The 25930-nt window shown below is 45.4% G+C and overlaps 1 protein-coding gene across 3 annotated transcripts in view; it reads right to left on the bottom strand.

The window, feature by feature from the left end:
- The window catches only part of SHISA7 (shisa family member 7), a 540684-nt gene that overhangs the window by 27807 nt on the left and 486947 nt on the right, over nt 1–25930 (bottom strand). For all 3 annotated transcript variants that reach the window (XM_069606998.1, XM_069606997.1, XM_069606999.1), the window contains one exon: nt 5705–5767. In XM_069606998.1, coding sequence (XP_069463099.1) covers nt 5705–5767 — 63 coding nt within the window. The remainder of the gene's footprint in view (nt 1–5704; nt 5768–25930) is intronic.

Raw genomic sequence — 25930 nt, 5'->3', positions numbered from 1 at the left:
AAAGAGATCTTCATTTCTAAGTCACAAAGTTAAGAGAAACAACTTGCATTGTGCATTTTTCAGGTAAATCATTATGGATGAGTTGTCCAGGTAAACCTCTACTCTTTTCCATTCGAGAAGGGGAGGGAAGATGTCAGATCCGCAAAGGTGGCCTTTGGCTCCTGATGGTTTATGGAATGACTGTTACCTCTTGGTATCAGAGGCTATACACTGCTCAGAACAAAACAGGATACACTCTGACCGTACTGCTAATAATTGGTTGCAATGGAGTCTTTCTTCCAAAGACTACCATTCCAGGTTGATTTTCTCGTTTTATGGGACAACAATCTACAAGGGTTGCAGAGTATTTCTTCCAGTGTGCAATCAAAAGCTTTGCGAACTTTGCATTCACATCCTGGCAAAGGAGAGCCACTTGGACCTGGGAGGCCATAAGACCCAGAACCCTCCTAAACACCATACCCTGGCTCGAGTTTGATTGCAAGGCACAGACGAGGGCTTATGTGGAGACAGAATACAATCTGGTGTGCGGGCGCTGCTGAGTTCCTTTTCCTGCTACAGTATCTAGCAGAGCACTGATGAAACATAGGCACTGAGTGGGATCCTGAAATAGTCCTCTTTGTTTACTGAGATACCTATATTGTGGTGGAAGTAGGGCGTAAGGTGAAGGGATCGACAGTCAAATGAAAGAGAGGCTTCTCTCATCAGCCTTCCATCCACGCATGGGTAGATGACCCTCCAGACTTCCACACATTTGGATTCCGCCCCGCTCACAGAATACAAATGATGTCTGATTTCCGTAGATCAGAAGTCGATTTTGTTTCTTCAATTGAGGCTTGGAAGCTAACACTAGGAATCTCATCGTGGGCCTTCAGTTAATGTGCCCAGGTTTGCTTGCTGACCTGACATTTTCGGTTTCATGTTTTAAAAACAGCGCCTGCCAGAAGGGTATCCTCAAGTGATCAGACAAAGAACCTGCTTGATTTAAGAAGGGACATTTAGAGATTTAGCAGTAATGCCTACAACGTATTTTGTAGTGTCCCCTCTCATTTTACATTAGTTTGATTCTTCATTTTTTGAAGATGTTCCCAGAACTGTCTCATTGAATAACGTGACAACACATGATCCAGAGCATCCCGGGGAGCATAATTCAAACTATTTGTTGTATGTCCTGGAAGAAGAGCCAATTTATCTGGCTCTCATGGATCTGAGAACGGCCTTTGACAAAGTTAATTGTGTTAAGCTTTGGGAGGTGCTCAGATCCATGAACTCTGGTTAATCTCCTCGTCAGACTGCTCTGTTCAACCCATGCCTGTGTGAGGAGTGGTGCCAATGGGAGGTACACTGCTTCTTTCCAGTGGAGCTGGGGGTGCACAAGGGCTGTGTCCTGGCCCCCCGCTCTTCTGGTTGTATATTAATGGTTTGCATGACTATTTACTAAATTCTCCTCGGGATGTCCCTAGGATGGGCAGCCTGACTCTGCCGTCCCTAGTATACACAGACGATATGGTTTTATTGGCGCGTACCCCACAAGTGTTGTAGAGGCCCAGTCAGGATTATACCTCATTTATGGATGCCTTGGACCTTGGGGTTAAAGTGCAGAAGTCAGCCGTGATGGCCTCTTACAGGGGGAGGCGCACCTTGAAATGTAATGCAATGTTTCGCAAGGGTCTACATATACCAAGAGTCCATAGTTTAGATTATCTCAGGGTCAGGTTTTCTTCCAACTTTAGTCCTGACCCCCATTTGATCAAACTGCGAGATTCAAACAGGCCCTGGGTGGGATAACCAGAGCCATGCATATGCCATAGATTTGTCTAAGGACAAACCCATTGATCTGCTTAAAGATGTGCAATAGAAAAGCAATCTCGGTCGCCAGGTTTGCTATGGAGCTTTGGGGACACAGTAATGTTATCTCCATCCAGGTGGTGGAGAACAACTTCTTTAATAAAGTTTTGGCCTTCCTCATTCAGCCACCAACCTTGGAACACATTTAGAACTAGGCTGTAAATTCATGAGTGATATAATCTCAGTACAGTCTGTTTTTCACTGGCTCAGACTCTGGGGCAACTCTAAGGCTGTATTGAACCATGAGCTAATTGGATATTCGGTCCTTAAAGATCCCAATGGGAGAATCCCCTGATTGAAATATGTTAAGGCGAAACTTGCATAAGTTAGTGTGGCCCATTTGTTCTCTCCGTCAGACATTCTAATTGTTAGTGAAATAAGAACTGCGACAAGGAGGGTCAATTTGCACATCTCGGAGTATAGAGAGTGCCAGGAGATTTTGAAACACTTGAATAGGAGGCTTGTAATCATCTTGGCACCTGGCTTACAAAGATATTTGCCATAGGCTGAGAATCCATCTTATTGTATGCTTATAACCAGGGCACCTTTTGATTGTGTTTTCGTATGAGCCGTGGTGGCGGCATAGACCGAGGATACTGGCAATCAAACGAATTTCTGGGCAACGATGACATCTGTGTATGAAGTTTGTGAGGCTACTAAGGTTCTGAAAGTGTTGAAAGAGCTGGGTTGTGTTTCCTTATGATTCAAGTCATCTATTTGTTGTTCTGTTTATTTTTCGTAAAGAAAGTCGAATGTTTGCCAGAACACAATAAAAACAAAAAATAAAATTGTGCCCCTTGTGTAATGCATCCAGGGAGTATCTGGCCCATCTTTTTACTATGCCACCCTGCCTATCCCAGACTGAGAGGGCATACACTAAAACCACTGCTGCAGGAAATGGGGTTTACTCAGTATAGACCTGCTTTGACCCATCGGCTTTGGGTGGAATCCCCCTGAGGGCACTTCTGTCTTTTTGAGGAACGCATTACTCATCAGGAAAGATTTAAATTGAATGAAATTTATAGGAATGGGGTCTGATCATGTTTACGTGCAGCCCATGGTTCTTTACACCTTGCCCATATTTGGTGCAGGACCCCCGGGGTCCCACTCTGAGGTAGGCTATGGACAGAGAAGGGCAGGAATGTGTGGGTTGCCTTGAAGGTGTGGCAGGTTGCTTTGGGGGTTGCGTGGGAGGTGGTGTTAGAACCCTTTGGGGAAGGCGGCCCTCGATGCATGCTTGTGGCAAAAGGGCCCCACATAGTGCTTGGAACAGATGGAAAAATCACATGAGGCCCGGCGACTGAATGTCTGGCCAGGATAGTAGGTGCTCATAGTAGGGACCACCCTATAGTACGCCAAGAATAGTAAAGATTAGTCATGTGTTCAGAATCCATACAAACTGTCCAAATAATACACGTTGACAAACATTTGTGTATGTTTACACACATATTCATATGAATATTCTAAAAACCTGAGCGCATTTGACTTTTTATTGAGGAGCCGAGCCACACTAGTTAGTTGCTCCCCATGGAAAATAGGACAAGTGTCACCAAGTTTCAAATGCACCACCAATCGAGAGATACAGGTCTGCCCTTGAATTGCCATTAGGGCCCCAAAAGGCTTCAAATTTGCCAAGAGGTTGTGCTTATTAGAGAACACTATGCCCGGGGCTGTACCATTTGCCTGTGATGCTTTCTAGGTAATGAGTAGCGCGTTTGTTTTCTCTTTTATTGTAGATGGCTCTGTATTATTCTTGTGGTACTTGTGGCTTGTTGGAGAAGAAGGCTCTGCAAGCACCTTGGGAGACGTGTCAATGCAACAGCGCGTTGAACCACCAGGGAGTACCCCTATGTGAGGCCTCATGGGGACATTTGGGGTAACCTAAGTGTAGGATTACTTATATGGACCTTCTTTGGATATATAGTTTAGCCTCTGTACCTCAGGACAACCCTGTGTAAAGTTGCTTGCACCCCTTGGGTCTGCTCATGAGGAAAGACCTCAGCATGATCTCTGGGGCGCCTCTCATGGAGATGGCCATGATCACACTGCCTGTTTAGTTAGCGACTCCTTAGTAGTTATCACGTGAAGTGGGAACGGCCTATACTATTTGGAAAAGAATTTGTGTCAAGTTAATAAAGTTTTATCTCTGTATTTGCACCGTCACAGTGAGCCACCATCGCAGACAGTAGCTCAAATGCACGCCTAGGCCTGAGATCAGGGGAACGAACCCCTAGTACTGTATGCTCCCGTGCAAATGATCACTGCAGAATTATGTCACTCCTTGTGGCTGTACAGGTACCAACATACGTTACACAATTTTTGTTGAAAAATATTAAATATTTAATAAGGAGACAGCACTATGAAAAAACAGAAGCCCATTGCATTTCGGATTAGTTCAGAGTCCTTCATCAAGGACCAAATCCGCCTCCTTCCTAGTGATGCAGCTCCCCGGTATGGATCTTGATAAAAACAGAGGTCCATGAAGAAAGCACACTGGGTCTCTTACATAGTAGCGTGAGGGTTCTCTCAGGCTCTTTGAGGAGTTGAAGACTCCTTCCGCCTTCTGTGCCCTACATTGCAAATACCCTATATCCGGCCATAGGATCAGCCCTGTGTAAGAAGAGGTTTAGATACAATGCAGTTCTTCAAATTAAAGCTCCAGAACTCCAGGGGAGGTCAGGTTGCAATAGTGGTTAGATAATGGTGCAAGCAACTTTGAATGCCTGTAACGCAAAGCGAATCACAAAGAAAGCACAAGAACATGCATCGGGCATCAAGATTCAAAAGACTGATTCCACAAGGGCTGCTTTTTTGTAAATCTCTTTATTGGAAGTTCTGGGAGTGGGGAAACCATAGGGGGAATTTAATCTCCGGCAGTCAGAGCACAGCACGAAAAAGAAGCCATCAGGTTTGAAAATGCCTACGGGGTTCCTGAATCCGGCACAGGGTGAGTGAGTATGATGGTGGGACCTGAGTGTGCCCATTTATCTGAGATTTCATTTCAAATTTCGTAAAGAACATTTTTCAAATGCATCGCTGCTCTGTTTGGTACTGAGCATAAATGCCTAACCACCTAGTATGGAGGAATGACTCCCTACATTGGCAAAGCAGGGATCGCTGCTCACGAGTTGGCCTAGGCCATCGCATCACATCACCCCTCGCTCCACCTGACTCGCTCTCCCCCGCCACCCTGTACAGCTGTGCCCCTCTGTATCCCACCCGCTGTATTTCTGTTCTGTTGTTACCTCTGTAAAGTGCTCCGTTATGTATCTGTATTGTTGTATACCTCTGTAAAGCGCTCGGTTGCTTCTCGCACCTAGGTCAGCGCTCAATAAATAGCATAATAATAATAATAAAAAGGTGCATGATGGAGTCTAGATATCGATACTCCTCTGACGCCAGGATTCACTCATTGGGCCGGAGTTGGAGAGGTCCCAAGTACATATGATCAGAGCCGTGCCGATCCCTTATTCTGCAGGTGCAGAGGGCGCTGCAGCGCAGGAGTCAGATGCATTGGCGGTGCTACGAGTAATCCAAGTACGTCAAAGCATCTGCGCTTGATGGCAGTCAAGGTCGACGAGAGCTGACATTTAGAAAAGAAGAAAACAGCTACGCCCTCCCCCCACCCACTGAGTACCCACTACTGGAGTGCCGCTAGAGGATTCGTGATTGGAGGTTTACTGGAAGATCCATGGTACATGAAATGTCATTGGGGGACTGTTCAGGGCAGGGAGGAAGAGATGGAAATGCGCATTGATATAGAAGTAAATTAGCAGAGGTCAGAGAAGATGAGCGCCACGAGTCAGACTCACCCTTGCATGAAAATATCATTATGAATTTTATTGGTGTCATTACTTACCAAGCGTTGCAGAGTGCTTGGGACTGTTGACTGTAAGATGAATAAAATTATGATGCATGTTATCTGAGGAGGAGAAAAAGACATTCTATCAGAGTCCGCCCAGCAGGTCCGCGAGCTGCATACGTTCAGGTGGCCTTTGCAAAATCCTTTATGAAGTGGATTGTCGATGTTAGCGGGCTGTTAAATGCCCTCCCAGGGCTGGCCAATTCTTTTCCCAATCAGTGGATTGCGGGAAGCGGTACACAACTCTCCCTTGTGACTTCTTATTTGTTTAAGCAATTAACATTTAAAGTAAAATTCATAACCATCACATTCACTTATACATCAAACAAGGAATCTACAGCATTAGTAATAAAAAAAAACCACAATAGCAATTAAAAAAAAAAATACTAAAATTCTACAAAATGGATCCACTAATTGAATGCATTGGTAAACATATTTTCAAAATCATTATAAAAAAGCAACCTAAGTTGGCTTCCATGTTGATGCGATCAAACCGCGTGCTAGAATTAAGGCGATAAAAACAGTGCCCGCATCCTCTACCCGGGAGGGCCCTGCCAATAAAGCCAATGCCCACCCCAATGTGATCACTCTTCCTAGCATTCTGGATTGCTGCTCAATGAGGTTCTCCCAAAGCAATCGTGGGCAAGTCATGAACATATCTTTCCACTGCCAACAAAGAGAGACTGCACCAAAGTCATTGCTAGTCAGCTCAGAATGGGTTCAACAGAGACGGAACATGCAATAACTATGGCTATTTCCTGGAAGGGTCCTAAGGATAAAATGAAATATACATTAAGAGGTGCACAGCTCTGTTTTCCACACATAACACCACTATTCCATAACCATTTATCGTATTTTTCATATTCTTCTAAATTATGGATAAAGCATAGGATTTGGTACATTCAGGAAACGCAACACTTGATCCCATTGAGCCATACAATATTGGAGAACTCTTACATTGATTCATAGACCCTCTTTGGAAAGTGTGCCATTGCATGTATCTAAAAAAGTGAATCTTCTGTCCTGATCATACTGACTCCACATTTCTAAAAAAAGGCTTGATAACAGAGTCAGAACAAATATCCCATTCATGGTTATCCCTGCAGCTCGCTAGCAGGGTCCCCATTTAGGAAAAATTTAAACAGATCAGATTATCCCATATGATCCCATATTCCATTACCCAAGCACTGAGTCAGATCTTCCGCAAAATACTACACATATACTTAATTACATTAGAATGTATTACTTTATGTGAGCAGCAACCTCCTTTTAAGATGTCCGCCGCTGTCCCTGATGTCCTGATGGAGACCGTGATCACTGAATTTCTGCCCTCTGCAGCAGTGGATTGGACGGTGTTTCATTTACATGGTGATGACCCGGCTCCCCACAAAGGTCCACCACTAAGGGCCATGCTCCCTGCCTGGCCCTGTCAGGCCATGGAAGGCTGCCAGAAAATATTCCCCTCAAGGTATGTGACCGTACCCCAATCCGGTGAAAGAATTACCCTTTTAGAGCCTATCAACCTCCCGCGCCACTCTGAGATCCCACCTTCCACCTTTCTCCTGCCCCGCACTTTCCGTTTTGGGCACAGCACAACCCTTGCCTCCCCCTTCACACCAGCAGAACCTCCCATTGAGGCATTGCTTAAACGAGTCTCATGCTGTACTTTGGTGCCATGCCTGGGCAATGCTTGGGAGGCACACCTTACTTTGTGCACTACACACCAGCATAATATGTACAACATTCCAATGAATCCTCTACTTAGTAATCAGTGTCTGCGGGCGCATACAAACTCCACTACCACGCATTCTGCTTCCTCTGCCGACACCCAACCGGTATATTGGCAAATACGGGTGGGAACGTCACGCCCCCTTTCTTGTAGCTACCCCTCCTTCCAAGGGCACCATGACCCTTGATTTAGCCGCCACAGATACGCCTACGCTGAATTTTTGGAACGCCACCATGGTCCCGCTTTCGATGTTCACAATCAATAACTAAGCTCTACCCTGCACACCACTGCCAACTTACATTGATTGTCCTATTGCCAGCATTAGTGACATGTTGCCCAGCCCACCGCAAATACTTTTATCCGGCCCATCTTGCGTAACCCGCCCACTTTTCCAGGAGCTGTGCCGCTAGTGATGACACATCCATCGTCACCCTAGTGGAACCTCAATTATGTAATGCAAAAGTACTGCTATCAGGATCTATCCCTAACCTTGCTAAGGATTCGTCCCCCCTGCAGAGAATTGCCACAATACCTGCACTTCAATCCATATTCACGTCAAACACAGTAAGACCTCACAGACCACAGAGTTACTTCCTTAAAGGGAGACTTAGTGAAAGCAAGATCAATCCTATCCCATCTCCCTGACATCTCAGACCTTTTCACCTTAAACAACCTTGACCTATTAGCCATTTCTGAAACCTGGCTACATGCCACATATGGCCCGGCAGAAATCTTAGCTATGCTGCCTAAATACACCATTCACCACAAAGAGCAAGCAGACTCAAGAGGCGGGGTGGCCCTTATAGCAAGAGACTCTCTCCCTATTAGGGAAATCTGCACCTCAACCTTTTAATCAGGAGAATTACAGACCACAGAGCTAAGTTGCTCTCAGACCACTACGATAACCATACACTTGGTCTATCGTGCACCAGGATCACTGCTCTCCTTTGAAGAGGACATCCTGCACCTCCTATCTTCCAGCTCCAAACCCTCACCTAGGACTATACTCCTGGGTGACCTCAACTTGGGCTTTAAAGGTGAGGCTGACATGAACACATTATCCCTAGCCAGCTGCTTAAGGTGCTTGCATTCATACAGTGTATCCTCAGCCCACACACTCCAAAGGCTGCATCTTGGATTGGCTAGCTGACCTGAACTGGAAAGTTGCAATTACTTCCATTCTGCCTTGCCTCCGGACTGATCACAACATTATCTCATTCCCTATACCAGCTTCAAACCCCCTGCCAATAAGGGCACTGCCTTTGCCCCCCACACTAACACAGAGTTCTCGCAACATAACTAAAACCTGCATCCTTCCACTGCTGGACGAGCTTTCCCCCTCACAGGCATTTTGAATGATCCTGCCTCTCTGGCAGACACTTACAACCAAACCCTAGCAAGGTCCATCAACACTGTGGCACCCCTCACCCAACAGAAAGTCAAACCTGCCTTGCATCTCAATGCCTGTTTCACTGTTGACCTCAAAGCCCTCCGCTTGAAAGAAACGTGAGATTGAAACCAAATGGAGGAATAACCCCTCTGAATCTAACAAACCCGGTGTGACCTCCTCAGCGAGGAAATACAAACAGGTGATACTTCAAGCAAAAAGTACCGCCTATGATGCGAGAATCTCTAATGCAAAATCAAGCTCCCTTAAGCTCTTCGCGATCCTACGAGAGCTTGCATCACCCGCGCCTCCTGCAACTAACTGTACCAAGGACAGTTCCTGGTGTTCCAATATCCAAATTGCCTTGCTAGATAAAATTGATAGACTCCAGAAGAAGATCCTAATAAAAATAAAACACCTTGAACAGTGTCTTTCCCTATTCCCCTGCCACCGGGTACCCAGCTTCCTTACAAAATCTACCCCTATTTAACTTTAAACCAGTCTCAGAAACTCAGGTTATCCAGATAATCAAAGGTCTTAAACCCTTTCTGCTGCCAAGGGCATGTCTGTCCAGTCGCTGTTATTAAGGACTGTGCCGAAGCCCTTTCACCCTTTATTACCAACCTCGCTCACCACCTATTCATTCTCAATGAGCTTAAAGGATGCATGGGTCCTCCCTTTGCTGAAAACCCCCACACTAGACACAGCCAACAAACTACCGCCCAATCACCACCATCCTCTTCCTCCTCAATATCATAGATCATGCAGCATATCTCCAGAGCCAGCTTTACCTGGAATCTAAATACCTCTTAGGTTTGCGCCAATCCGGCTTCCGACCAGGCCATGGCACAGAATCTGCACTGTTGGATTTTAAAAAACAACTTGACGGGATTAAAGATGCGGGCAATTCAGCCCTCCTCCTTCTGCTTGACCTGTCGGCAGCCTTTGACCTCATGGACCACCAAATTCTGTGTCAACACCTCACCTGGCCAGCTCACTGATGAAGCTATCTCCTGGATCTGCTCCTTTCCTATTGATAGATCCATGAGAGTTTTCTCAGACAGTGTCTCTGCCCCCCTGCCACATCACCTGCAGCATTCCCCAAGGCTTGTGTGTCTCCCCCACCCTCTACAACATTTTTGCCAAAACCCTGTTTGACCTTTTAGATGACCTGGGCATATCCTACACCAACTAAGATGATGACACACAGATCCTCCTCCGTGTCACTGGAAACTACTCTACTGACTCCAGCACCCTACAGCCCGTCTAACAATCCATCCAGGACTGGAAGGCCACCCACCTTCTCTGCCTTAATGATGGAAAGACTGAAATTCTCTTGGTCCGCTCACAAGCCTTACTCAGCAAATTGGACTTTGCTTACAACTCCACTATCAACGGCATTACTATACCATTATCCAGGGATGTGAAAACCTTGGGCGTTTACTTAGATGCCACCTTGTCCCCAACAAGGCAGGTCAATGATATTGCATCATCTGCTGCCCAGAACACTAAATCCATCAATTCCTGCAGATCCTTTCTTTCTACAGACCGCTGCCTCACCATTGTCTGTGCGCTCATTGGCTCCAGACTGGATTATTGTAATGCTTTATTTGCAGGCAGTTCCACTCGCAACATCAACAATCGTCAGGTCATTCAGAACAATCCACTCAGATCTGCACTAAACATTGCAAAGCGCAAGCACACTTCGGCTGTCAGGAAAAGTGCACATTGGCTACTTTCTCGCAAGCACATTATCTTCAAAACATTAGCCATCACACACAAATGCCTCTCTAACACTGCCACTACCTTTCTCAAAAACTCAAGAAAGGGCAATCGTCAAGACCCACTCGATCCTCCCATACCCACCGTCTTAGCACCCCAAGATTCAGACTGAAGAAATCCAGGGGGATAAGCTTCCCGGTCATTGCCTCCAAGAACTGGAACGCTCTACCCTTGACACTAAGATTGAACAATCTTACTGCACCTTCTGAAAACATCTTAAGACATTTCTTTTCTCACAGGACTCGACCCTTGTCTGAGTCACCTATGGATTCCGTTGAACACAAATGTATATTGCTTTGCCTGTTGTACAAACCCAGTAACCAGAGCCTTGATGCCTCTGGGTTTAGAGCACTCCATAAATGCATAATTAAATAAAAAAATACATGTAATGCATTTTAAAACCTCGGATGATTAAATCGATAGAGGAAGTCCACTTCAAACCTAGGCTATATCATCAATTCTAGCAATGTTTAAAATCGCTGTGCCCTACCCGGATTGGTAAATCATTTCAAGTAACTGATTGAGGCAACAAAAAAAATATTAATCAAAGTCGGGGAGCACCAGCCTAAATGTCCGCTACTAATGACCTTTTCCACTTATGTACAGTGATACATGTTGGCTTTGCAGGGATCTATGAAAGTTTCCTATTTTCTGCGAAATTACATTTTGTCACACAAAAAAGGCGGAGAATCCCATGACCCCCCACTTCTACATCCTCCTTCTATATACCATACCCAAACTTACCAGCTATATGCCTGCAGCAAAAAGTATTTGGTTAAAACTGTAATTTGCCAAAAGTGGGTAATAGCCTTCCAGCCCAGATAATGGTAGTCATTAAACGTTTCAACGTAACAATGAAAGCCTCAGTATCATCATCTTTACCATCGGTACACATCCCGGAAGGGCTATCAGCATCATCTGCCATGCCCCTCATTGATGTTTTACTTTTTCTAGAAGGGGCTTCAAAATCAGGTCAAATAATTATTTGTGCATACTGGTTGCTTTGATCACTAGATATGTTTTGGACCAGGCGATTAATCTTAAACTGTAAAGGAAGGTAGGTGTTATCAGAACCCTCTCTATATATTTCTTTAACAATATGTGTGCAGTCTTCCCCTCTCATTCACTCATCTTCTAAAATTCTGGCTGAATTGGGCTTTTGGGCTTCAACACAGTGACAAAGTTTGGAACCAGTCCGTCCTCACATCCGAATCCTGAAATTGTCTGAATGACTGTACACAGGTTATAGTTACAAACACTTTAATGTTAGGGGGAGTGTTATGGAAAAAGAATTCAGCACCAAGCGCAGTGGCCATCATGTGTTGAGGTATTCAAGCATTCACACCTTTTTTACAGGAATATTTGTTACATATTAAGATACGTGGTCAGGCTTTGGTTCCCAAAATGCTCTTTGATTGGTATGCAAAGCAGACAGGAACAATAACTGTTGCTATGTGTGCCCTTCCCCGTTCTCATTAGGGTACTTTGAAAGAGTACAATAGGAGTCTATCAGACTGTCTACCCTGGAATAATGATCTTCTGTATCAGAAAATAATTTGAATTGGTGACTATGTTTTGATAACGTGATTTGCTCAATAATGCAGTGTGTAACCTTCTCCTTATGACTGCACTATATACTGGAAGTGATGATCAGAAACAAACCTTGTAAACTTTCAAAAAGAGGCAGTTTACAATGTTAGTCCAGTAAATAATGTCTATTCAATAGCTTATTTTGCTGAGACAACGCACCATTCTATGTCTCAAAAAAGCCTTCCTTCTTGGAAAGGTTCCCGCTCAGGTTAAAATCAATGACCATTTTCTTCTGGGGCCATAAAGGTAATGTTTAATTTCACGTGCAGGCCTGTCATTGGCTGGTAGTGCTGTTCAATCCAGAATGCACAAATGCTAATTACTAACAAAAATAGAAAATATCAAACACAGTTGTAGACTCTGCGGCCTTGTCCCCTGCTCAAATGCAATGTCTGTTAGAACCTCAACACCTCCTGTAGAGTCGACAATGGTCCTCCTACCCCCCCACCACTTCCCCCCGCACAGACAATGCTTCCTCAGTGTGATGGTGACCGTCCTGCATGACCCACGTGAAGACAATGTATGTCTTCAAACACCAGGCCCGTCTCCACATCAGAGGATGCTCTGTCGCTGCTGCTATCATTCAAGTTTAAATCCTTCAAAAAACACAGTATCCTTCCCCCTTCAAGATATCTGTTGCCTTCTCTGGTTGAGCTTTTGTCAGCAATAGCTAGGGGGCTCCAGCAAACGCACACCTGACATTGCCACTCTGGCCCACTGAGACACAGAGACGAATGAGAGAGGCAGAGAGCACTAGATTGCCATAAAGTTGATCAACGTGACCTCTATTTTAGCAGTGTTGATTCTGTAACCCGCCACCTCCGTGAATTTGTCTATCCTTTTTTAATTTAATTTTATTCAACATCTCATCTATATTGGCCTTTGCAGTTTTCAGAAATGATGCATTGTTGCCTGCATAAAGTCCACTTCCCGGGACTGCAGCAAGCATTGAAGTAGAATCTTCAATTGCTTGCCAAATAGACACTGCCGATGGATCTATAAATGCACTAAAAAGCAGCAAGGAGAAATGGGGCAGCCTTGCCACATCACCCGTTGTGTCATGAGCCATCCTATCAGCTCCCTGCCCGCCATTAGTTCCACTCCAACGCCTCCATGTACGTTTTGGATCCCTTAGAACTCACCACAAAAAGTCCTAGCTCGCAGGTAGCATGCTTTTTAGCATCTAATGACACATGGACCTCATTACTAGGTCGGCGGTAACCTGCAGGTGTCACTGACGGGTTGCCGCTGACTCCAAAACACTGAATCCGCCACCTGACTTCCCGGTGCAGCGGGAAGTCAGGTGGCAGGTTTGGTAACTCCCCATTCCTGTGGAGTCCCATAGGACTCCATGGAAGTGGGGAGACGGAGGCACCGGCACCGTTTCTAATGGTGGCAGTGATTCTGTGACGACTCTGTCTATGGGGACGATGCACCAGGCAGGGTCAGACCTGCTGGGCGCTGTGGCCCTTGCAGGCAGATTCTTAGTGTGGCGGTCCGGAAACAAGGGTGCCAGTAAGCTTACCGGCACCCTTGTTTCCTGACCGTCACACTCGGAATGAGGCCCAGGATAGCAGTTGATTTACGTGTTTTCCTTATTATCATTTTGATAATAAAATGTGTGTTGACAGTGAGCTGCTGAACCAGATTCAATCAGGCTTGATCCTAAATGTATTACTTTAGCTGTGAGCAGGAACATCATGTAGGGTCGCCAGAGGTCGCTTTGGCGACCTCTACCGATTGGCTGGCGACCTCTGCCAATCACTTGCGACCTCTGAGGGGTCATGGCCATGGGGGGGGGGGGGCGTGGCCACCACAGCAAGCACGGTGCCGTGGGTTCCTCCATTTTGCCTCGCCTTGAGCCGCACAGCACATGTCGTGTGCTTCAGCCTTCACACTGCTGGTGCCTGGTTCTCGTCGTCCCTCATGCCGTGTCCCGTGAAAGAAGGTAAGACAGGAGTTTGAGCGGGGAGTTGGTAGTGTGCTCTGCTGGGTGGGGTACCGGGTCCTACACTTGTCGTCGGGTGGCGTCGTGCTGCTGGTCATGTGCCGGCACCCTGCAGGCCGCAGGGCCGCCGCGCCGGCCGTGGCCGCCCAGGCAGGACCCACACCAGCCTTGCAGCTCTTTAAAGTTGTATGTTTGTTTGATCGTGTTCAGAGTAGACATGCTTAAATAAAGCTGTGGACACGCCCTGCGACAGCACTGCTGTGAGTCCATTTGAAGAAGGTGCTACACCATACATGAGGTTGCCTTCACTGTACATTGAAGAGTGAAAAGAGTGTGATTTTGGTATAAATATTTGCCACTAGCACAGTGCAATTTCTGCCACTATGGCGGTCTCATGGTGAATAGTTCTGCAAGTTTGAGGCGGTGGAGTCAATGGAAGTGCATGGCAAGATGCGAAACCTGGGGTTTTCATGTGTGCAGATCCAAAGAACACGCTGTGTTTTAGTGAAGTTCAAGGTGAGTTGGGTTAGAGCAATGGGCGTTGCACTGCCAGATGAAAGCACCTGGTCTTGTTGTAATGTTCTATTGTGTGCTAACAAGTGTTGTGCTTGAGCTTGGGTGACTATGGTGGGGTTATGATATATGATATGGCATTTATAACACGCCTATACACAAGTGTTTCTAGGTGTGAAAATAGCCATAAAATAATCGAGTGGATTAACAGGTACAAGGGGGGGGGGGTGGGCTGGGGGCTGAAATGCACCCTTTATGCCGGACTTGAGCACATGAGGATGACGGCCTTGTTTAACCAGGACTGTATGTCTTGCACAACTGAATGTGCCCAATCGCAGTCCATGTATGCTATAGAACACCCATCCTATGCCCAGAATGAGTGTCAGGTGATTTGGCATATGATGGCATCAGACGTTATGTGAGCTTGCACCTTGCATATTATAATGATATCTGTTTTATGAGGCTTTAAGTAGAGTAATAAGACAGTATACGGCCATTTGAGCCTGCACTTGGCATGTAAGGCTGCACTCTCTTTCATGTGAGGCTTTCAGTAGAATAATAAGGCAGTGCGTGGGCATGAAAGGCGGCACTCTTTTTCGTGTGAGGGTTTTTGTAGAATAATAAGGCAGTACGTGGGCGTTTGAGGCTGCACTCTTTTTCGTGTGAAGATTTAGTAGAATAATAAGGCAGTACGTGGGCGTTTGAGGCTGCACTCTTTTTCGTGTGAGGATTTAGTAGAATGATAAGGCAGTACGTGGGCGTTTGAGGCTGCACTCTTTTTCGTGTGAGGATTTAGTAGAATAATAAGGCAGTACGTGGGCGTTTGAGGCTGCACTCTTTTTCGTGTGAGGATTTAGTAGAATAATAAGGCAGTACCTGGGCGTTTGAGGCTGTACACAGCGGTACCATCTTTCATGAGAGGCTTTAAGTCGACTAATATGTAAGTGATTGTGCGCTTGGGGCTACACTTGGGCATGTAAGGCTGTACCATCTTTCATGTGCGGCTTAAAGTAGAATACTATGGCAGTGATAAGGTGCTTGACACTGCACTTGGGCATGTAAGGCTGTGCCATCTTTCATGTGGGACTTTAAGTAGAATAATAAGGTAGTGGTTGAGCATTTGAGGCTGCACTTGGGAATGCAAGGGTTTAAAATCGTTGATGTAAGGCTTTAAGTAGAATACTATGGCAGTGATAAGGTGTTTGAGGCTGCACTTAGACATGTAAGGCTGTACCATCTCTCATGTAAGGCTCAAAGTAGTATAATATGGCACTTTTATCCTGGCTTTCCCCTATCCCTATACCCGCCTATCCGCCCCTGTCCCCCTAGAATGTGATTTCGCTCTGTAGACCTGTTGAAATAACAGGGCAGATCCACATAAAGAGGGGATTTGGGTTCATGCACTTCCCATGCCAACATGCCTTGATGCATGGCTACATATGATGATCCATTCTTGTATGAAATGTCACAATACAGTGATAGCGTAACCATATTTTTCTTAGTGTACTGAGGGACAATGCTTCATGATGCCACTTCCTGTGATGTCACGCGTGGGTGTGGTCAAATGTCTTCACTTCCTGTGATGTCATGTGGGGGTGGGCTCAAATGACATCACTTGAAAGGACTTTGCCCTGTCTGTGCCTGTCTGGGCATGGAGGGTACTGCCGCCAGTCACTGCAGTTTCCAGTGTCCATCACGCCTCACACTTTATCCTGGCAAACCGCCTCATCTCCTGGAAGGCAAAACGAATCCCTTGCCTTTTCATCTATTTCCTGCATTTATTCCTCCCCGCCACTCGCCCCCTTGTTTTTCATCTTCTGGTTGCGATTCACCAGCAGTAGCCCGCCGCCTCATCTCCCCGCTTAGTGGTTTCCGCAATTGCTCTTGCACCTGGCGGCCTAGCTCTTGTTTGGGCTTGCCTCATTATTCTCCCACCGTTTGCGCCCCGACTGATTGCTTACCTGTGGTAGCCCACACACCTGCTGTTGACGTCTGCCAGCATGTCTCACCACCTACTGTGTCCTTCCTGTAATGTACTGCTCCCACCTTGTCCAGTCCTACGCTGTGCTTCTCAGGAACATATCATCACACCTACATTGTGTTAATCGCCTATTACCTTAACAGTTTAATGAACCCACTTTTGACTACGGTTGCCTTCCCCATTGACCATAGTTCAGGATCTAGGACCTTTTGCCGGAGCCTATGTCTCTGTGCGGCCCCTCCTTCTGGCCGTGCCTTGTCATTTTACATCTACTATCTTCATTATGTCCCCAGCATGCCTCCTCCCGCCCCCTCACTGTGAAATGTAACTTTGCCTGTGAAGAGGCACTATGTAATTGTTTTACTGCCTAAGAAGTCGTTTTTACCCCTTTGTACTTGCCAACCTGATGTAGTTCTCACAACTTTGTGGTGATGCTTCCCAAATTGTGCACCCCCCTAAGTGTTCCATGTTACCTAATTGTTCCTACATAACTTGATATAGCCCCCTGCACCACAGTTTGAAGCTGTTTCCTTTTGTGTTCCCTGCCACTTGTAACCCTTGGACTCCCCATTTGTCCAGCTCTGCGCTTGTTGTCTTCAGCCACCCCAATAATCACTGGTTTGACTTCCACCACCTTGCCCTGTGTATTGCATCTTGCTAACTCCAAACACCGGATTGACTTTCTCAGCCCTGCGCTGTGTTTCCCACCCTGCCTACCCCAAACACTGGATTGTCTTTTCCAGCCCTCCACTGTGTTTCACACCTTGCCTCCCCCAACACTGGTTTGACCTTCTCAGCCCTGCGCTGTGTTTTGCACCTTGCTTACCCCAAACTGCGGATTTCTTTTCACAGTCCTGCGCTGTGTTTCGTACCTTGGCTCCCCCAAACACTGGATTGACCTTCATAGCCCTGCGCTGTGTTTCGTACCTTGCTTACCCCAAACACTGGATTGACCTTCATATCCCTGCGCTGTGTTTCGTACCTTGCTTACCCCAAATACTGGATTGACCTTCATAGCCCTGCGCTGTGTTTCGTACCTTGCTTACCCCAAACACTGGATTGACCTTCATAGCCCTGCGCTGTGTTTCGTACCTTGCTTACCCCAAATACTGGATTGACCTTCATAGCCCTGCACTGTGTTTCGCGTCTTGCCTACCACAAACACTGGATTTACTTCACTTCTATCTACTGAGTCCTCACTGGTTGTCTTCTTGCCCTATGTAGCCCCTCATTCCAGGAGGCGAGGCTTTTCAAGTCTGCAGTCACTCATACCTGCTTGTCATGATTGCATGTCTGGTATTTCCTTAATGCAGTTAACCTACTTGTTCCTGCACTTTTTAACTTGTTTTGTATTTGACGTGCCTCTCTCCCTCTTACCCTCCTGCGCTTCCCCCCTCCTCTTAGCCCCTTTTTGAATGGTACTTTATGAGGAAGGGGAACATGGGGAGGAGTGCAAGACATGGCGAGCATGCAGCAGCGGGACCCGAGTAGATCGTGGTGGGGCACATGGGAGTAAATCCCAGTGGGCAGAATCCCAGCAGGGCACCTTTAAGCAGCATAGCGTAAAGTAGAAAACAGAATAGCAAGCAGGTTTGGGAGGGGTGCAAGCAATCATGCAACATATAGCAAGGCAGAAAATGGCCTAGCAAGGCATGATAAGAGTATGACAGGGCAAAACAAAACAAAACAAAGTGGTTGGGGCGCCATTCCGCAGTACTATCACTGGCCTATCTGGACAGCTGCCATTTCCATGTCCCATTGTCAATCCCCCAGATTTGTGTTTTTCATTCTAACTCTCCCTCTCCCCCCTCAACTAAGGTGTTGCCGTAGCTGCTGGCATGTGAAGGGAAGCATGCTGACATGCATGTTGTGCGATGTGAGGAGCCGGGGTAGAATGGCAATCCCACAACACTGCAATATCTCTGACACCTTACTAGGAACAGATATCTAGCAGATCCTATTGGAACACTATGCACAGGAGCCAAAGACTGGACCATGGCAACAGGTACTAGGCCAGATGCTCTTCCATTGCATACAAGTAAAAGATGTATTATTCCAGAAGCAAGGAATGTGAAGGCTGCCCACATCTGGTGTCAGATTATAGCTGATGTTATGGCAGGAGTCTTCAAAGTGTCCCATTTATTTTTGTATTTATTTATTTGCATTTATTTCAGCGCACAAAAAGCAGAGGCATCTAGGCGCTAGTTACAGAGAGTGAATAGTACATTCGAGAAGTGCAATATTACACATAATGGTTACAGACAGAATAGGAGAGTTTATACAGGCTAGCAAAGCCTCACCTTACGGTGCGGGGGCTACATCAAGTATGGAGGTACATGGAGCATTATCCGTCGGCCTAGGGTTCCCCTATTCTCAAGCATGTATGTAGTATTTATCTAATTTCTGTGGGATGTCTTGCAAGAGATGGTGGGGGGGGTGGGTGTCAGATATCCTCTGCACAAGATGTAAACAGCCCCCAGTGTTGGTGTTCTGGAGGGAGAAGCGAACTGCCTCGCTCATCAACAGCTTTTTGCATTACAAAAAGGGAAGTTCTATGGACCCCTTTGAAAGTCAATTGAAAACATTGAAACCAGCAAGCCAGGGCTCAAATCTCCCCTCACATCAGATCCCTCACATGACCAGATTATGTGATCCAGGGCAAATCACTTTATCTCATTGTGCCTTTTTTTCCTTAACTGGCAACAATTTTCCTTAACTGGCAAAATATGCATAACTTAGAAGTGATTTAGTTCAGTGTGTATTACAGAGAAACTCTCACGCACATATGGGTTATTGCTCCATGTGTAACTCCATACTGCTTGTGTCATAGGCTACACCTCACAACTGAGTAATGCGGACCAAAATAATATTGATAATTGATAAATAGTGCACACTGTAAACTCGATTGGCTTTTTGCTTACTGATGGCAATGTCTCCTGTGAGCAAAGGTCCCATCCACACAGAAATAAACCATATAATATATTTCTGTGCAAGTGTATTTTGAATGCGTGAATTTATACTTACAAATACTTAACCCTTTGATGTTTGTATCCCCCGTTTTTTTACGTCCAGATAGAGAACTTTAGCTCTCTTCTAGACCTCTTGAAGATTTAAATTAGAGGGACCCTGGTGCCAATCTGCTGCTCCGCGATCAGAAAGAGTGACGTGTTCTATTTTAGTGTTTGGACCTTTAGGGTTACACTGTGACGGGAGCTAAGAAACCCAATGACACATGGAGGTGGACGGGTTCATTATTGTACAGCCTTGTAAGCATGGCCAAGTGGTGTATTGTGTGGTTTTGTTTTTCATAGAAAGTAAACAGAAACCATCATTTGTATAGGAAGGGTTTCAATGCAGTGAAGCCCTCTGCTGTTTGGTCAGCCGTCCCGCCATGGGGAAGAAAGCAGTCAGTACTGGTGTTTGAGGGGTCCCTTACAATATAGTACTGTGCTCCTGGGCACACGGTACATCCAGGGCTTTGGTGGACCAAACAAGGATAGGAATATAAGCCATCAGCAATGGGAAGTGAATATATTATTGCAGCTGAGCCTTGTGGGAATCTGTGTTAAAAAAACGAATAGTAGATTTGTCCGAATTTCGGCTGTACGAAAATTACAAAAAAGCAAACGTTTCAGTTTCGTTAAAATAACTTTAATTATTTTCTCTGCTCTGACATTTTACTTTCGATTAATTCATGGACAGCCAGCCTTGTGATCTTGCGTTCTTAATTATACTGATTTTTTTAATGTACTTTTCAGTTTATAAAGAGACATTTTGCACAGCATCAATTGATCCATAATACAAGTCACACATAATACACATAAAAGTACTAATAACATTTTCTAAAATTACACTTGTCAGATAAAATTAGTTATTATTAAAAACCATCCGCGGTTTAACAAATTAAATACATTTCATCAGGGATTTACAAGCCGTCTATGCGAAGCGAAAGTACAAAATAAGGTGCTAGTGCTTAATCTTACTTAATCAACAAGTCCCGTTCTTTCTTACCCCTAAGATCTAAAATCAGAACTTTCTATTTCTTTAAAACCAGCAAATGAATATCATTTAAAAATCTTAAAAGGGTTAGTGCTAGGCTTAATTTGTATCCTGAAACGATCATCTGCCAAAAAGCTTGTATAGTAAGCCAGGCGGGATCATGCGAAAAGTGTTTAAAATATTGTTTTCTTAACTCCTGCAAACCCTGGCACTCAATACCAGTGTCCCTTAAGCTATCTGGCTTACCAGGTATTTTGCAATGTTCACAGGTAGAGTTTAAAAACGAATACCCCTTGCTCCTAATTGACTGTAATTCTCCAGTCACAAGCAAATTCAGTCCAAATCTTAAAAACTGCATGCACCAAATCCTGTTGCGTCCATAAGTCAGATATTTCGGCACAGTCCCATAACTGCATAGGTCCCACCTAAGATGTTTGTATAGACCCAAAGTCAGAACAGTGTCCCTAGTATCGCTCCAATACTTAATAAATACTCTTTTTCTTAGGTCAGTAGTATTCTCTACTGAAAGAGTTTCATCAGCCATACAACGAGCCAAAATGTTCTAATAATACAATTCAAAAACACTCTCTTATCACCTTGGAGATACATTTTTAAATCCTCATATAAGGAATGTCCTTCCTGGAAAAGTACTTTTCTAGATAATCTTTATATTTGCCATAATACCAGCCTCTCGTAGATATCAAACCCAGTTCATATTGAATGACTGAATTAGGAACACAGTTTACCAAATGCAATGTTCTTTTCCATATGAACCCCTCAATCAGTCCTAGGTCAATCTTACCTGCAGAAGGGCCGATTTCAAATCCGTAAAGCAGGGACAGGACTATTTTCCTCAAATAAAAATCCAATAAGGGTTGCTTTGAGTAGCGACAATATTTAAAGTGTATTTGCCTCATTTGCGAGACAAAACCTTTTGCCCTTGCGGCCAGATTCATCAAGACAGCATCCTTTGAAGGATGAGACCACAGATGGAAACTCGAATATGTTATGGCTGGTTGAGTTATTATGCTTCATTATGAAACATGACACACAAGAGCACTCAGATCAATTTAATCCCCTGTGGGGCGCAGGGAACCCTCTCAAACTACCTCACCATTCATAAAAACCCATCCTGTAAATGGGGCTCAAATTATTTTACTGTCTCTGTGACCCTGAGAGAGTTATTGCCTGTCGACAAACTTAAGACTCAGGGTCTTGCATGCTAAAATACAATTTTAAAAATACATTAAAAAAAAAATACAAGTTCAGAGGCAGGTTAATGTTTCTTAAGTGGCTCCTGCTGTCTCATTGATACAAATACTAACCATGCCCCCTAGTCATACGTGCATCTTTGTATATTCTGAAAAGTGAAAAACATTATACATTTTTCTTAGAAAATATTATAGCATACATTATGATGAAAGGCCAGATGCTTCACCTGTTGTTACCATTAGAGGGAGCTGTTGCCTTAGGAAAGTGGTCCTACTGTGTTCATGAAAACCTAACCAATATTTATTTTTCTATTAACATGAATGACAATCAATTACAATCAAATATACCACATGATATAGTAATACTCTGAAAAAAGTTTCTCCTCATGCACTTTGCCCGTGTACAGAGGCTTTCACACTAGTTTTTAATAAAAGGTAATACAAATGTTACAATGAAAAAAAGAGTGATAAAGGCGACGAGTGCACATCAAAGTGACGTTTGTTAAAGTTGTTAAACATACATTTCCAGGGCAAAGGCCTGCTGGACCCCCAGCCCACCATGGAAGGATTGTAAAATACTTTTGTCCGCACGTGACAATTCACTTTGTCTACCACTTGTTTCCATGACGTTTTGCAAAGCTGCTGAGGGCTGTGGGCTGAGAAATGCCTCGCTCTGGTTAATAAAGCTTGCGATATTTCTCGGCAGTGTATATTCTGAATACACTTTTGTAAAGTAGATCAAAAACTAGTATATATATATATATATATATATATATATATATATATACACACACAATTGTTATCCCCTTAACTGCGCTCTGCCTCATTTTTGAGCTGGTGCTTAAGGGCTAGAGTGGGCTAGGCACTAAATATTCGAAATGTCAGGTAAAAGTGCAAGTGAGCAGATAAAACTGACTTCAACACCAGCCAAAGATTGCCCAAGCACTCAAGACCATTACTGAGTTCTAAAATGACTTTATTATCTCACAAGTTGTGCAAAACATCATAAAAAGCATACAAAACAGTTCCTGGGCAGACCAGGTGTAATGCAGCACTCACCCCAACGGGTGGAAAAACGCCACGTGTTCTGCTCGACTCGCGAGCTTCCTCAGGCTTGTTGTTGTTCCAAACTACCATTTTCTCGTGTATTTAGTAACTTGCGTACGGAGTGATAGGGCCCTCCCACCTGTGAGACGCGCATCACATGATTGCCGTACAGTGTTCACTTAATGGAATTCTATGGTTCTAGGCAGCGGTAAATCCGCCATCTTGAAATGTCTACGTGATCTTGTCAGGATTAATCAGGGGAGTACAAGGCAGCGAATATGGCAAGGGAAATGTGCACAAAATCGCACAGTGAATAACCTTAAATCAAACAACGTACACACAAGAACCACGACTCATATATACTAAAACCCAGGAGTGCAGATAGAGTGAAACAAAAATACCTATATATGAAAAGGGATGTGGGGTAAGCACTTAGAACCTCCTTATGACTGAAAGGAAAGTCGGCAAACTCCTTACCCACTATGCTATTACAGATACTGACAGCGCTAAGCCCAGGTAGAGGGCAAGCAAGGACAGGATCTGTGTGCTGACACTCTGGATGATACTGAATAAGGAACTTAGAAACAGTACTCACGAGAACCGGAAAGACCACTTGAATGTCAGTAAACCCACGAACCCAGTAGATCAAACATGGACCCAGAAGGCTATAACAGCAATGGGTGGAGGATAACTAAATACCTAAGACCTAAGTCAAGGAGCAAGTAGGAATTGTGATTGAAGAAATAGTGAGGAAAACAAAAGGCATTCACACAGGGACTAGTTACAACAGCACCCCACACCTAAATAATAAAATGGGAAATAAATGCAGAAGTGAAATGGAAAACATGGCATGGATCCCAATAGGAAGTAAGGATCAGGAGCAGGGAAAATGATATCACAAAAGGAAACCTTACCCACCCATCCAAGGAGAAAAGGCAGGAAACTAAATCTAAAAAAGGAAAGCCTAATGCATCAAGTTCTTCAGTAGCAAAGGACAGCATCAAAGAAACAGAAAACACAGGCAAATTGGGCTGCATCAAAGGGTAAAGCACAGAGAAAGGCTGCCTGCAGACAGAGGAAGACAGAAAGGGAAATCCAAAAGGCAGAAATCAATTAAGCACATGAATCTGAAATCCAGGGCGGAGGAACAAGAAACAGGAACTAGGAACTAGGCACAAAAGCTAGGAACAAGGAACAAGGGACTAGTCACAACAGGAACACTGCAACGATGACCAGCGCTGGACTGAAGCAAACTGAGGCTTTTAAAGCTGCTTAACGAGCACACCCCTTAAGTGTGCCGCCTGCTGCACCTGCAGCCACAGGTGTTGTCTATCCTCCACCCAACCTTGTCCTGCAAGGGAGGAGGTGAAGCAGTGAGCCAAGCATTCTGGGAAGCATAGTCATTTGATTAAAGTAGCATGCTGGCTGCCAAAAACCTGGAATGGATCCGGAAGGGAAGTAACTTGGAAAATAAGGTTTTAGCGCTCCCAATTCATCCCAGCACTGTAGCATTAGGTTCGGAGGAAATGTCCAGTAGGGAATAAACCCCAAAACATGCCCCCAAGTGGTGGGAACGGGAGCGAAGGGAGCGAGTCGTGACAGTATACCCCCTCCCACGGCCGTCTCCAGGCGACCGTCACCCGCACAAAACATCTTCCTTCCATGATAGGAGCGCTTTGTCTTTGGAGGTGGCACTGATGGAAACGGTGGCCTGTGGGCAAAAGCAGATGGACTGGAATGAATAGAATCAGGCTGCAGTCTAGAAGAGTCATAGGCAGGCTTCTGGTGAGGAAGAGACTCATGGTTCGAAGAAAGGCATGAAGGACTTGCAGAACCTGAAGCAGAGTTGGAAGGTCCAGGAAGCTCAGTCACTGGGAGTGGACACTTATAAGTCTTTGAGGAGGGAGGCAGGCTGGTGCAACATGCCTTAGACAATGGTAGAAGCCCTGTTATCCTTTCTGCCGAGAGTGGACACGCAGGAGGTGAGGAAACTGCAGGTTTCAGGAAATGTTTATGTTCAGCAAAAGAAGGTGGCGGCCGAGGTAGAGGTTCGGATCTTTTTCTGTCATCCATCTGGGAAAAGGCTTGTGGTTGAAAGTGACTAAGGTTTGACTGCATATGTTCCATGCCTTGGAGGCCTGGAAGTCCTATGGGTTGTTCGAGGCTGGCACTCCCGGTGACAGTCGTGTAGCCACCTTGTTGCACGTGGGATACAACCGCAGGGATGTTTGGCATACTGATAGGAGTGATAGACGCAGTACTTGGTACATCAGGCACACTCGCAGCAGGAGCAATAACAGGCACATCTTGAACTGCAGCAGTCATTCCCTTCCTTTGGCTACTTGCACCCAACTGGTGCTGCTGCTGGGGGGCCGTGCCCGTCCCTTCCTTCGGGCTCATGCGTGATCCAGCAACAAAAAAGCTGTCAAGTGGCTGATCCGAACCGGACCCCAGATGCGAACCACCCAGCCCGCTATCCTGGCCGGCTACTTGTTCGGTGACTGGGCCGTGGCGGATGGTATCCGTCTCCCTCTCGTAGTACTCCAGGCAAGTCCAATGGCCTCGCATGTAAGGCTCTCCCGAGTCATGATCCAGCTTGTTGTTTCTGAAGTGGGAGCTGGCAGAAGTTTCAGACTCAGATGTTGCATCTTCGGGAGGCTCTGATGCTACAGTCAAGCAGTTGGGAGAATTGTCTTGTGAAAAAGGCAGGCAATCTGGTGATCCCCCTGAAGCATACAAAGGGCTGGCTGGACCTTCATCGGTAATAAATGGTTGGGATTCAGGAGGAATCTCTGGAGCAGAAGAATATGCAGCAGGATCTGACAGTGTAGACAGGTACACCTCCGATATTGGCCGCAAGGCTGAGCAGGATACAGGTCTCTCATGAACTGAAGCCAAACTAGCAGTAGGCTCTGGGACCGAAGACATGCACTTAGAATGTACTACCAGAGGCTCCATGGCTGAAGGATAATCTGCTGTATGAGTCACTGTAGCCGAAGACTGGCATGCCAGAGGAAATTCTGAGGCTGAAGGCAT

Source organism: Ambystoma mexicanum, chromosome 1p (assembly GCF_040938575.1).
Source record: "Ambystoma mexicanum isolate Mex_15411 chromosome 1p, UKY_AmexF1_1, whole genome shotgun sequence".
NCBI classification, from domain to species: domain Eukaryota; kingdom Metazoa; phylum Chordata; class Amphibia; order Caudata; family Ambystomatidae; genus Ambystoma; species Ambystoma mexicanum.
This window is presented reverse-complemented; position numbering and strand designations above follow the sequence as displayed.